General features: G+C 43.0%; 1 protein-coding gene across 3 annotated transcripts in view; it reads left to right on the forward strand.

Annotated features, from left to right (window-relative positions):
• The first annotated feature begins 5,664 nt into the window (after positions 1–5,664).
• Positions 5,665–15,267, forward strand: part of lrba (LPS-responsive vesicle trafficking, beach and anchor containing) — a 1,157,354-nt gene continuing 1,147,751 nt past the window's right edge. For all 3 annotated transcript variants that reach the window (XM_070871469.1, XM_070871472.1, XM_070871473.1), the window contains exon 1: positions 5,665–6,434. In XM_070871469.1, coding sequence (XP_070727570.1) covers positions 6,159–6,434 — 276 coding nt within the window. In that variant the 5' untranslated portion in view covers positions 5,665–6,158. The remainder of the gene's footprint in view (positions 6,435–15,267) is intronic.

Genomic DNA, 15,267 nt, shown 5'->3' on the forward strand with positions numbered 1-15,267 from the left:
TATATTGTTGATATTGTTCATTGTTTATTGTTGGTTCACTGTTGGGGTGTGGGTTGGGGGGTGTTACATTGAAATAATTAATAAATTTTGTTAATTCAATAAAAACATTTATTTCACTTTATAATTGTTGTGCAGTGTCTTCTAATAACGTAAGTTAAGGTAAAACATAAATACAACTGTTATAAAACAATGGCCAGGCCAGACCAGGCAAGGATGAACCATAACTCAACACAAATGCAACTGTTGTCTTTCCGTAACCGTAACTGTCCCCAATGTAAGTTCATGCAAAGTGTTCATTTATGAGCTGCTAGTGCAACAGCTTTGCATCCGCGTAACTCCCACAGGGGTTTTCCAGTCTTGCAGGGGAGGGGAGGGGTGGCGGTGGTGAGACCATGGATTTATCGCCAGGCTGATTGTCCTCCCCGAGATCCTCACCAGCCTCCTCCTCCTCTTCTTCGTCTGCCTCCAATCTCTCCTGAGGACCGGCAGCCCCATCTGGCAATTGTTGTCCTCTCCTTATAGCTAGGTTATGCAACATGCAGCACACCACAGTAAACTCAGCGACCTGGTCAGGGTGGTATTGTAGGCTGCCTCCAGAGTCATCCAGGCATCTGAAGCGCTGCTTCAGCACTCCAATTGTCTTTGACGATATTGCGTGTAACTATGTGGCTTTCGTTGTAATGCTTCTCGGCTTCTGTCTGGAGATTACGCAGGGGGGTCATGAGCCAGCTGGCAAGGCCATATCCTTTATCCCCCAGCATCCAACCATGACCTTGTGGCTGACTTTTAAGCAGGTCAGAGACAGCGCTCTCACACAGAATGTGCACATCATGGGTGCTGCCTGGAAATTTAGCATTAACTGCCATGATTATTTGGTTGTGGTTGACAACGAGCTGCATATTCAGGGAGTGGAATCCCTTTCAGTTACGAAACACCTCCGTGTTCTGTAAAGGTGCTTTCAGGTGATGTGCGTGCAGTCTATTGCTCCCTGCACCTTGAGGAAGTTTGCTGTTCTCGAGAAACCCAAAGCCCTCCCAGTCTGCTTATAAAGTCCATCCTGCGAGTGTAAAGCTCACCTGTCGAATGGAGCAGTGTGTGTCGTGCTGATACCACAGATGTCGTCATCTGAAGCCTGAAAAGAGCCCGATGCGTAGAAGGATAGTGCCGCAGTAACCTTTACCTCAACGGGCAGTGCGGTCCTGATGATGCTGGAAGGCTGCAGATCCCCCTTGATGAGCTGGTATATCCCATCGATGACCTCCTTTCAGAAGCGCAGCCTCCTAAGGCACATGTTATCAGACAAGGTGAGGTAAGATTGCTTTTCCCTGTAAGTTCATCGGCTGTACGTTCTCCTCTTCCACCTCTCATTAGTCTGCCACCTCTTCGATTGGGCCCTTCATTGAGCCCTTCACTAAACCCTACTTCAGACTCCAGCATGTGAGCATTTACAAGTAATGGTAGAGAAGCTACAGACCCCATCACTATCACTATAACTATAAATGACCTTTGTATTAAAATAAATATAAATGTAACTGAGTGGATCAATCAGTAACTTAAATAACTCACAAATTATAAGCCCCTTCTTTAAGCAGCCTCCTCACTTCCTCCCACTTTCAAAATGGTGTCCGTAGTGCCGAGTTCTGTGAGGAACGCCAGGTAAAAGCAGCTTTTCTCTAGCGATGTCCAGCGATCTTCTCAGCGAGCAATCAGCCCAGCAATGTGTGGGTGATGTGCCGAAAATTGCGCTGGGCGGTGTGTGGGTGATCACCTCGGCGATGAGACACGAAAGTTGGGCTGGCAATTTTTCGCCACTGTTCTGGCCCAACTTTGCACTTTTTAAGTGAAATGGGTGATAGTCTGCCTTTTTGGGTGACATATGGGCGCTAGCCCAGCGATGTCAAGTCGAACGTCTAGCCCATAGAGTGTAAAAGCCAGGAAATCAGGCTAAACCTATATAAAACATTATTTTGGCCCTAGCTGGAATATTATGTCCAATTCTGGGCACTACACTTTAGGAAGGATGTGAAGGCTTTGGAGAGAGTATAGAAGAGATTTACTGGAATGGTTCCTGTGATGAGGGATTACAGTTATGTGGATAAACTAGAGAAGCTGGGATTGTTCTCCTTGGAGCAGAGAAGGCTAAGAGGAAATTTGATAGAGATGTTTAAAACCGTGAAGAATTTAGATACAGTAAAAAAAGAGAAACTTTTTCCAATGGTTTAAGAGTTATTAATGAGAGGGCACAGATTTAAGGTGATTGGCAAAAGAATCAGAGGCCGCGTGAGGAAAAATGTTTTTTACACACGAGTGGTTAGGATCTGGAAGGCACTGCCTGATAGGGTGGTGGATACAGATTCAATAGTAGCCTTCAAAAGGGAATTGAATAAATATTTGAAGGAGAAAAAATTGCAGAGATAAGGGGAAAGAGCAGGGTAGTGGGATTAACTGGATTGCTCTTCAAAAGAGCTGGTGCAGACTCGAGCTGAATGGCCTCCTTCTGCTTGTACTATTCTATGTTTCTATGTCGTTGTCCAGTTTACCCTGCTCTCCCTTCTTGAACAGAGCTGTTACATTGGCTACTCTCCTGGCACAATTTACATATGTAAGGAGGATTGAAAAATTGTGGCCAAAGCCACTAACATCTCCTCTCTGACTACCTTCAACAACCTAGCGAGCATGCCATTCGGGTCCAGTGACTTATTCACCTGGAGTTCTGCTAATAATTTTTTTTAAATGAATCCCTTTTCAACAACTGTCCCCAACAATTGATCCTGTAGCATATCTACAGTCTCAGCGCAACAATTTTTTTAAACTTGTTCTCAGGATATAGGTAATGGTGGCAAGGCCACATTTATTCACCACCTGTAATTCCTCCCAAAAGAGTTGTAATGGGTTTCTGAACAAAAAAAACCAAAAAAACATTTATGAAAAAAAAGGGGCAGTTAAGTGTCTGTAGTGTCCCCCAGATCGGGGGGCACTTGATCTAACGTTTATTTTGTTCCCCCAAAAGAGTTGTGGAGCTGTTGAAAGGGGGCACTTGAGTTAATGTTTATTTTGTTTCTGCAAAAGAGTTGTAATGGGTTTCTTGAACTGCTGCAGATTACTACCTTTGAGGTCTTGCTTATGAATCTCATTCCTAGCTCCCTAAATTCTGCCTGCAGGACCTGATCCCTCTACCTATGTCATTGGTACCAATATAGACCATGACCTCTGGCTGCTCACCCTCCCCCCTCAGAATATCTTGCAGCTGTTCAGTGACATTGTTGACCCTGGGGTAGGGAGGCAACATACCATCCTGGAGTCACATATGCTGCCACAGAAACGCCTGTCTATTCCCTAACTATTGAATCCCCTATCACTATTGCTTTTCTGACCTTCCACCTCCGCCCCCTCCCCCGTACTGCTGAGCCATCCATAGTGCCGTGGACTTGGCTCAGGCTGTACTCCCCAGAGGAACCATCACCTTCACGAGTATTCAGGATACCAGTTAGAAAGCGAGATACACTCAGGGGATTCTTGCACTACCTGCCTGGTCCTCCTTTTCTGTCTGCCCCCCACTCCCACCCCGCCATTCCCTCTCTGCCTGCAAACTCATAAGCTGCGGGGTGACCACATCCTGAAACATGCTATCTATGTAGTTCTCAGTCTTGCCGGAGCTTGAGCTCCTCCAGCTGATGAGACTTCCTGCCAATGTGCGAAGTCCAGGAGACGAGAAGCATCCTGGACTTCCCACATTGCAGAGGATGTGCATTCGACTTCCCACATGGCACTTTGAAATAGTGCCATGGGATCTTTTATGTCCACCTGAAAGGGCAGACAGGTCCTTGGTTTGACGTCTCACCTGAAAGACGGCATCTCTGACAGCGCGGTACTCCCTCAGTACTGCACTGGAGTGTCTGCCTCGATTATGTGCCCAAGTCTCAAAAATGGGACTTGAACCTAACAGCGTATATGTCCATATCAGAATGGTGTGAAACTTGGAGGGGAACTTGTCGCTGAAACCATCATCCACACGTTTGTTACTTCCAGACTCAACCTAACTTACCTCCAGACTCTATAAAATTATTTTAATCTAAAACTCTGCTGCCCTTACCTGCTCATTGTTGCGGTTCTCGCTGATTTACATTGGCTCCCAATGCCTCAAATGTAAAATTCTCAGATTTTTGCTTAACTCCCTCTGCAGCCTCACCCCTCCCAACATAGAAACATAGAAAATAGGTGCAGGAGTAGGCCATTCAGCCCCTCGAGCCTGCACCACCATTCAATAAGATCATGGTTGATCATTCACCTCAGTACCCCTTTCCCGCTTTCTCTCCATATCCCTTGATCCCTTTGGCCGTAAGGGCCATATCTAACTCCCTCTTGAATATATCCAATGAACTGGCATCAATAACTCTCTGCGGTAGGGAATTCCACAGGTTAACAACTATCTGAGTGAAGAAGTTTCTCCACATCTCAGTCCTAAATGGCTTACCCCTTATCCTTAGATTATATCCCCTGGTTCTGGACTTCCCCAACATCGGGAACATTCGTCCTGCATCTAACCTGTCCAGCCCCGTCAGAATTTTATATGTTTCTGTGAGATCCCCACTCATCCTTCTAAACTCCAGTGAATACTCATATGTCAGTCCTGCCATCCCGGGAATCGGTCTGGTGAACCTTCGCTGCACTCCCTCAATAGCAAGAACGTCCTTCCTCAGATTAGGAGATCAAATCTAAACACAATATTCCACGTGAGGCCTCACTAAATCCCTGTACAACTGCAGTAAGACCTCCCTGTTCCTATTCTCAAATCCCCTAGCTATGAAGGCCAACATGCCATTTGCCTTCTTCACCACCTGCTGTACCTGCATGCCAACTTTCAATGAGTGATGTACCATGACACCCAGGTCTCGTTGCACCTCCCCTTTTCCTAATCTGCCACCATTCAGATAATATTCTGCCTTTGTGTTTTTGCCACCAAAGTGGATAACCTCACATTTAGCCACATTATACTGCATCTGCCACGCGTTTGCCCACTCACCTAACCTGTCCAGGTCACCCTGCAGCCTTTTAGCGTCCTCCTCACAGCTCACACCGCCACCCAGCTTAGTGTCATCTGCAAACTTGGAGATATTACACTCAATTCCCTCATCCAAATCATTAATGTATATTGTAAATAGCTGGGGTCCCAGCACTGAGCCCTGCGGCACCCCACTAGTCAACTGCCTGCCAATCTGAAAAGGAACCGTTTATCCTGACTCTGCTTCCTGTCTGCCAACCAGTTCCCTATCCATGTCAGTACATTACCCCCAATACCACGTGCTTTAAGTTTGCACACCAATCTCTTGTGTGGGACCTTGTCAAAAGCCTCTGACCTATTTCAGCCATACAACGTACGCCCCATACTTGAAATATTACCCACTTTTGTCTTATTTCGGCTGACCTGATGTGTATTACCAGCATTTTCTGTTTTTACTTCATACTTCTATCATGTGTAGTGTCTTCTTTTTGAAAGACTATACTTATTTAATGACAATCTACTAAACAAAAAGTCCACTTAGTTCCCACGATTTGAAAACATCCAGGTTGCGCAAGTCTCCCAACGCAGCAGATGGCGCTGCGGTTGATTTACAGCGAATCTCTACAACTGCTGCTATCCGTGAGCGCCCCCTTCTCCCTGTCTCTTTCATTCCCTCTGTCCTTGCAGTCTTTTAACTCACCCCCCGACACACACCTCCATCTTTACCTGTTGTCACACCTGGGCCACTCGCAGGCCAATCACTGTATTGCGCACATGCGCAGCAGCCCTCCCGCGCGGTCTGGCGCACACAGTCGGAAGCTCAAGTTGCCTGCGCGGACGCTGTCATGGCGGCGCGAAGCTGAGAGGGACGAGGAAAAGAATCCAGCCGTTGCGTCCGCGAGACTCGTTCTTTGAAAAAATCAGCCGAACTCGACACTCTGCGAGCTTCTGATTTCGCCAATTACAGAACCAACAGGGACCAGGGAGAGGCGGAGCCTAGCAGCGTCTCCGGCCGGAGCAGGCTCAGGAAAGCCACCCGATCCGGGCTTGCGTCCCTCACTGTGCCTGTGTGCGGACTCGAGTTTAAGTTGTCTGCCGGTGGCTGTTTTTTTCGCATCTTCTATCCCCTCCCTCTCCATTCTCCGGGTAAAGCGCCATGTCGAACGGGGACGGCAACCCGCGGCTCGCGGACTCCGGCGGAGGCCAACCTGCACCTGCAACGGTAGCAGGGGGACCGGCGGCGGACAAGGGGCACGCTTCTCTCCCCTCCACCACCACCAGTACCTCGTCGGCTGGCGAGGCAGCTGTTTCTCTGGGCCTCAACCCGTCTGTACCTATTCGAGGGATCCGGATGAAATTCGCCGTGTTGACAAGTCTGTTACAAGCCGGTGAAGTGACCAACCGAGACATCGTGGAAACCATATTTAACCTGGTAAGGAGAGCGACCCCGGTAACCCCAATTCCCCATTCACATCCATCCACCACACTTAGACATTTATAACAAACGCAACGCTGTCGTTTATATCTCAAATTTAAAACGCACGATTTTGCGTTTAATTTTGCTAAATGGCCTTGTAATAATTTACTTAAAAATATTCGAGATGGAAAGTTTTGACGGAGGTGCAGCCGCAACGTTAACATCTGCTTGCTGCACAGTGCATTGAGGTAGGTAAACTTGCAGCATTTCTGGTTATTGAGTTTACATGAGTTGCATTTTTGGATGTATGAAGGGTGGGTCGATTCTTCGATAAGGTTCTGCCCGCGGCCTAGTTTGTGAGCACCTGATGCGGAGCTGGTTTGTGAGAATTGCAAACGCGGAAGTGAAATTACAAGTCGCACCACAACTTGAGTAATACGGCATCAGGTAACATTGGGGTTGGTGCTGGGAAAGTGCATTGTCACTGATGGGTCTAGTCTGAAGGTGGAAGCTTTTCAAAGATTGCTGATGCTGTAAGATTTTAAAAAAAATACACGTATATCAGTTTAATATTTAGTACTTGTAGTTTGGATTACTTGTACAACAAAACCCTTTGTCATTAAGCAGCATAGTTGCATGTTTCAATGACTTAAAAAGTTATTTTCTTGTGCCACAGTAATTTTGTTCTCCAATGTTGGGGTAGAATCGATTTAGCACGAGTGCATCTCAGCAAGCACTGTTTTATTTTTCTTCATTCTGTTTGGGTGTAAATCACTGGTATATTATAATTATGATAGTTAATGTGGTTAATGTCTCCCTTATGAGTTTTTAGGCATACATGTCCTAGTTAATGGTCACTGATACATAAGGTCACATTGGTTTTAATTTGGATCAAGGGTGTTCATTTGTCAAGAAAACTCAAGTGATGCACAGTGAGGAATATTAGAATAACTAGTACACTGGAAAAGGGAGAACCAGTGGATGTGGTGTATTTGGACTTTCAAAAGGCTTTTGACAAGGTCCCACACAAGAGATGGGTGTGCAAAATTAAAGCACATGGTATTGGGGGTAATGTACTGACGCGGATAGAGAACTGGTTGGCAGACAGAGCAGAGAGTCTGGATAAACGGGTCCTTTTCAGAATGGCAGGCAGTGACTAGTGGGGTGCCGCAGGGCTCAGTGCTGGGAGCCCAGCTATTTGCAATATACATCAATGATTTGGATGAAGGAATTGAGTGTAAAATCTCCAAGTTTGCAGATGACACTAAGCTGGGTGGCGGTGTGAGCTGTGAGGAGGATACTAAGGGACTGCAGGGTGACTTGGACAGGTTAGGTGAGTGGGCAAATGCATGGCAGATGCAGTATAATGTGGATAAATGTGAGGTTATCCACTTTGGTGGCAAAAACACGAAGGCAGAATATTATCTGAATGGTGGCAGATTAGGAAAAGAGGTGCAACGAGACCTGGGTGTCATGGTGCATCAGTCATTGAAAGTTGGCATGCAGGTGCAGCAGGTGGTGAAGAAGGCAAATGGTATGTTGGCCTTCATAGCTAGGGGATTTGATTATAGGAGCAGGGAGGTCTTACTGCAGTTGTACAGGGCCTTAGTGAGGCCTCATCTGAAATATTGTGTTCAGTTTTGGTCGTCTAATCTGAGGAAGGACATTCTTGCTATTGAGTGTGCAGCGAAGAATCACCAGACTGATTCCTGGGATGACAGGACTGTGACAAGAGACTGGAGTTTAGAAGGATGAGAGGGGATCTCATTAAAAAATATATAAAATTCTGCTGGGACTGGACAGGTTAGATGCAGGAAGAATGTTCCCGATGTTGGGGAAGTCCACAATCTGGATGCAGTCTAAGGATAAGGGGTAAGCCATTTAGGACCGAGATGAGGAGAAACTTCTTCACCCAGAGAGTTGTTAACCTGTGGAATTCTCTACCGCAGAGAGTTGTTGATGCCAGTTCATTAGATATATTCAAGAGGGAGTTCGATATGGCCCTTACGGCTAAAGGGATCAAGGGGTATGGAGAGAAAGCAGGAAAGGGGTACTGAGGCGAATGATCAGCCATGATCTTATTGAATGGTGGTGCAGGCTCGAAGTGCCGAATGGCCTACTCCTGCACCTATTTTCTATGTTTCTATATCAAAGTACAGTATATGCAACTTTAATGGGAAACTAATCTGCATATTTAAATTTATTGCATTGTTTAATAGTAAAATTATACGTTACATTTTGCTGCAAAGTTGGAAGTCTACGATGTGGATAATTACCTTCAAGCATTAATTGTTGCTCGTAATATGGGTAACAGCTTAGAAAAGTGCACAAACATTTTAAGCATGTCTTCACTATAAACCTTAAATTATCAGGTGCAATACATATAGAAATATCACATTTTGTCAACTAGTTGAATCTGCAGTGAACCCCAATGTTCTAGAATCTGTCATAACTCTGCAGGTCTGGTTCACTGTAACTGGCATTATTGCTTTAGATATTAAAAAAACAAAGGAAAAGATCTGTCTTACTAAATAAAGCATATTCAAACAAATCAAGATCGAACTTATCCAAAAGCCTTTGAACGACAGTAATTTTACAAAAAATCGTGAGGATCATAACTATATTTGGATTATACCTTCTGCACAATGCGAATATAGATTGCGGAGTTGCAAAAGCAGCTGCTATTGAAGCTGCTGTGGAACCATTGGTGTGTATCCATGCTTGGTCAGGATGGTTGTGATAATGCACATTCATTTTATGCTGCTTTGTTCTACTCCGGATGATGCTCATGAATCCTGGTACATGCTGTCCAAATAGTGAGGCTCAAATCTGTGCTTGGCAGTTGATCTAGTGACTATTATTCTAGGAGGTAATGGGGTCTCTGAGGTAGAGCTGCTATCCTGATGGAATTTCAGAACCGAGCCATCCTCTGTTGCAGACATGGTATTCCAATATCTGAACCAAGCAGATCTACAGCACTGTTGATGATTGACCAGCCAGACCGTTTCACTAATGGAGGAGCACAGATGGGCTCTGCGTAACATTTTCCAAATAGATAGGATATTCCTCACTGGAAAAAGAGGCGGGACACTGACCAGTGTTGGTGGATTGCATGCTTTTAGTTGGTTAAATTCCAGCTTTCAAGAGTTAGCCCTGCGTGCACTTGCGGGATGTCTGGGGCTTGGCTTTGCCAACCTGCGCATATGTGCAGTGGACTTGGGCAATTGGAGTGTGTCAATATAGTGTGTGCACTCTATATATTGGGTGAACAGAAACTCTCTAAGTTTCGCAGTTGCTTCGTTTACCTATTACAACATGTTGATGGGTTTCCATGCAAATTTAAAAAGTCTGTGACTGAATCATATTACGTTTATTGAAACTAACTTGGGGAAGGACATTCTTGCTATTGAGGGAGTGCAGCGAAGGTTCACCAGACTGATTCGCGGGATGACGGGACTGACCTATCAAGAAAGACTGGATCAACTGGGCTTGTATTCACTGAAGTTCAGAAGAATGAGAGGGGATCTCATCGAAACGTTTAAAATTCTGACGGGTTTAGACAGGTTAGATGCAGGAAGAATGTTCCCAATGTTGGGGAAGTCCAGAACCAGGGGTCACAGTCTTAAGGATAACGGGTAAGCCATTTAGGACAGAGATGAGGAGAAACTTCTTCACCCAGAGAGTGGTGAATCTGTGGAATTCTCTAGCACAGAAAGTTGTTGAGGCCAATTCACTAAATATATTCAAAAAGGAGTTAGATGTAGTCCTTACTACTAGGGGATCAAGGGGTATGGCGCGAAAGCAGGAATGGGGTACTGAAGTTGCATGTTCAGCCATGAACTCATTGAATGGCGGTTCAGGCTCGAAGGGCCGAATGGCCTACTCCTGCACCTATTTTCTATGTTTCTATGTTTCTATGAGACAATGGCCCGGATTTTGCGATCCACATCGAACAAATGGCATCCACCGTTTATTATGCTTACAGCTGCCTACAGACCTTTCATAGGGTTTTGAGTGGCAACTTAGGGTGATATGGAATCTGATACAGTGCGGTGTCTACTACAGGAGATCTGGGGCCTGGATGAGCAGGGAAAGCAACAGCATGTCTCTTCAACCAATCAAGTTGAAGAAGCCTTGGTGAGGCATGCAGAGTTTCAACCAGGGAGTGCAAGTTAGAATATTTCATTCAATGTAAGATCATATACAAAAAGCAAAATAACGAGGGAAAGAAATATGGGATTAAGAGGGAGAGAGAGATGAGAGGCAGAAAGAAAAACATAAAAAAAAACTCCCAACAATAATTACATTCTGAAGGAATGAGACTTGACACTTGTAAAAGTAAATGTTCAGTGCCATAGAGGTTGTTCGGCATAAGTTAAGACTTATCATGCCGTTAATAACTTCATTTAAACTTAAATGGCCAAAACATAACTTTTTCTGGCGTGGTTAGTGGGTAAGTACTGCAACTTCACGGCCTTCATGTGTTTGAATGCCGAATCTCTCGCCGAGATACCGGTGTATCTATAATTGAATATTTTAATTTGATTTCCAGCATGTCTTTTTATTTCTGCACTTAAATTTGTTAATTTTGATCATCAAATTTTTTGTCAGGACTTCGGCAAAAAATCAGCTTGTTGCTTACACTTTGCCTTTGCTAACATCCAAAAATATTTTGAGAGCGCATTTATAACCTTATAGGATTAATAGTCAGGAATGAGATAGAAATTAAACAGAAATATCTACATGTAAACCAATTGTTTGGCCTAACCATTCCGTGTTTGTGTTTATCCTACATGAGCAGTAGCCCTAATCCCACGTGTCTGCCATGTTCCTTTATTCCCCTTTTCTTCTAGCCTATTCTTAAATGTTGACATGGTTTTTGGTTCAATCACTAACTCCGGTAGTGCATTGCATGCTTCACAACCCTCTGCAAAAAAAAAAAGGTTCTCCAGTTCTCAGTGATAACATTCTTGCATTTAATCTTGTCCGGAATTTGTTGCCATCGCTTGACGCTGACTATCACCAGTTGCCTCGAAGGAAGCTGTCCACAAAGTTCTCGATCTCTGTGGCGAAAACTTTAGCCCACTCGACTTTTATTTGATTTGTAGCGGTCAAAAGGGGAGCCCCAGCGTACAGATATCATCAAGCTGTCTAAGCAGCCAATCATTGAAGAATTTTCACCTAAAGCAAACCAGGAAATAAAAAGCACTGATTATCATTTTACTTACATTTTTTTGAGAGAATTAAAGATTGGGATATACGTGGGGTAGAAGCTGAAATATCATCATAAACAAACTTTAAAAAAACATCAATTTTTTTAATTAAAAAAAATCTAGTAATTTTTATCATAAGGTAGAAATCTGACATTGCACAAATATAATGTCAGGTTTTCGGGGCCAGAACGGTTGTTCAGTAGTCACTATACCATTTAAATACCCCAGTTAGACCTATTTCAACAAGACTTAACTTTTTATGGAGTGTTTAACAGTGATATTAGAGCGGAAAATGGGAATTTTTCATCAGTTCAACTGATTTCGCCGATTTTTGGCTATGGGAAGTTCCACAGTGCAGCTTGTGCTGGAGCAGCGAATGACTGACAGCAACTTTAGGTTTATCTGTGCATTGCTCCTGTGGTACTGCAATACCCAGAGTCCACCATTTCATGATAACCAGACAGTAAAAGAATGGGAGCTCTGGCATCATGGCAGTTGAAATTTTCATCCTACTCCTGGGTAGTTGCAATATTAAAGTATACAGGCAGAACATTTACACAATTTTTTCAGTGTTTTATACTATATTAAGCAATTAAATAAATACTCTGAGCTAGGTGCTGTTTAGGATGAGGCTTTTGTGTTTCCCAGCACTGATATTTGTGTTGGGCCCAAGGAGAATAAATATGCAGTATTTTGATGCTGACCTTGGACACTGCAAGTGGAGCCAGCCAGGGTTGGATTGTGACGATGACTATCCAATCAGATGCTGGTCATTGGAGACTTAACAGTGGAAAAACCTTCCATTGGCAGTGCTACACCAACAAGCCAAGTCTGTCGTGGGATGTAAGGAGGAGAAAATATATTTGTCATTTAAAAAAAAAAAATCCTGTCTTTCTGTAATTGTTTTGAATAATTTTGTTTAAAGCACTGCAGACCTATTGTGTTGAATGATCTGTTTCTGTGCTGCAACATTCTACAATTCTAAGTTATTGCCTGTCTTGAGTAATACATGCTGCTTACAAAATGACCTGTTGTTGAGATGAAAGGATAGATGACTAGTTCCAAGGCTTAGTAAGTTAGGTGAATAATTGTCATCTGCATTATCAGTTCATGTTAATTCATCCCCCTTACACTCAGTCAGCAACCTCCAATTATCTGCTCTTCGAAAGAGTCAGCACACACTCGATGGACTTAATGGCCTTCTGTGCGTTAAATCCTGAAGTTACGGTCAGTTTTAGAGGGGTAATAGCGGCGAACGCTGAAAGTTTCGCCGTCATTATCACCGCAAAATCCGGGCTCTTGTATCCAAGTCCCTTTGTTCTATACACAATCACTGGAGACAGTCTATTGCCAGAAACACTCTGTCATATCCCTTTAATAATTTTAACCACTTGTATCGAATCACCCACTAATCTCCTCTGTTCAAATGAAAATACCCCCATTTTTTCAAATCTTTTTGTAGTTTTATTTCCTCATCCTATTGAATCTGCACTATTCTCAATTGTCTCAACATCCTTGCTATAGCGTGGAACCCAAAACTGCACATAGTACGCCAACTCTGCTCTTTATATAAATTCATCATTACAACTCGACCTTTATTTTCTATACTGTTTGCTATATTAATAAAAACATTATTCTGAGAGTTTTTTTGATGGCCATATCTACTTGAGGTGCTTTTTGTAATATCTTGTGACCTTGAACCCGCAAATCCCTCAGCTCTTTCATATCATCTAACCTTCCCACATTGAAGGTATAATTTGATCGCCTCACATTTACTGACACTGAATTCCATCTACCACACTTTTTTTGCACATTTCACCATTTTAGCAATATCCACTTGCAGCTTCCTTTGCAGATCCATATTGAAGAACTGATTGGTGCTGGTTAAAGCTGAGTAACTCCCTGATATTCCAACTTTAAAACAATATGTAAAGTAAAACAAGAATGTAACTTGGAGATGTACTGTTTACAATTGTCCTCAATTACAAATTCCTCCATCTTGCAGCCCTACAATCCTCTATCTCCGTCCTCCATGCATTCTCCTCTCCTTTCCCTCATTCCTTTTTTTCTCCCCTTTCTCCCTTCATTCCCAGTGCACTCATTTTTTGGCAATTTCAATCCCACCCTATTGGACTTCCTCCCTAAATCTTGTTACCCTGCCTCTTTCTTCCCCACTTTTTAAGACGTTTCAAAGCATGCTTTTGATTCGATCACCAACTATAGCTTGATCTGTGTTATGATATGTGAAGCTCCTTGTGATATTTTTGTTATGTTAAAGGTGCTAAACATGTGCAAGTTTGTCCTGTTTTCCCACCAGTAATGAACATGGGAATATTAGATGTCCAGTTTTGTTGTAAAATCTGATGCATTTTATAAGTGAATGTTACTTGTTCTTGCCTGGTAAGCAAAATGATTGAGCATTGCTTAATCTTTGGGGGTGGAGAAGAGGGAGGGAGCGAGAGTGATGAAAGCCAAAATTGCCAGGAACAGTTCCAACTCACAGAAATGCACATCATGTCTGAGCACTAAGTGATTAAATAACTCATAAAACACTTTTGGTACAAATGACATGCTTCAATTCTCCCCCTTCTCGCACCCCTTCCAATACTGGCTCAAAAATACAGTATAATGTATTTGAGCATGCAAAAGTGGTGCTGTTGCCACCTCTTTTTTTTTCCCCCACTCAACAAAGGTAATGAGCATAGTTGGGTTTATCACTCATTGCTTTTGAAATGGTGTGGGTAGTTTGGTGGCATTGTCAGTATGTAGGGCAGTAGAAGCGTTTGGCGTACTTATGAACCAACTTCTAACTGGAAGAGGAAAAACCATAGCTGGTGGTGGAGCAGTGACTAATGCAAAAAAAGGCAAAAAGTTATTACATTTTACATTGATATAATTGTATAACTTCATTACAGTTAAGCCTTCTGAGGGTGACAGACAAAACTGATTTAATTGTGTGTATGTTATCAAAGGTACAGAAGCATCCATGTCAAATGGAGGTTAGTGTCAGTTTGGTCTACATGGAGTTTGATATGTCCACTAAAAGCTTAAAAATTAATAATTGCTGATTGCAACTTGAAAAAGTTGTTCAGTTGCATCAGGAGGAACTTTATTCTTTTATGTAGAAGTAATTTCAGACAAAAAGTATGTTTTATTTGAAAATGTGTGTAGATGACCCCAATGGGATTCTTTATCTACTTGCCATTTTATTTTGATTTAAATGGTTCATACTTGGGTAGTTATGCACACAAGTGTCCTGCAAGTTCCGGGTTTCCGCATTCGATGCAGATGAACGAAAACCCGGAACTTGCGATCTGTCAAGATTGTACCCATCTGCAGGAAATAGACACTCGCTGACGCAGAATTGGGCTATTTGCCCAGCGGATGCCTACAAAACTCTTGCGCCTGATAAAAGCAGGCTTAAAGCCGCCTTTTACTGGCATGAGGATTTAAATAAATACTAAAATATATATATATTTTTAATTTAAACATTCAAAAACCTTTGAAATTAGTTTATTTTTGGCCCTTTAAAAATGTTTACATTTATTTTTCAAAAAATACATTTATTTATTTTAAATGTTTAATTAAATTGAATTTTAATTAATTTTGACTGATTTATTTTTATTTAAGTGCTG

Source organism: Pristiophorus japonicus, chromosome 2 (assembly GCF_044704955.1).
Source record: "Pristiophorus japonicus isolate sPriJap1 chromosome 2, sPriJap1.hap1, whole genome shotgun sequence".
NCBI classification, from domain to species: domain Eukaryota; kingdom Metazoa; phylum Chordata; class Chondrichthyes; family Pristiophoridae; genus Pristiophorus; species Pristiophorus japonicus.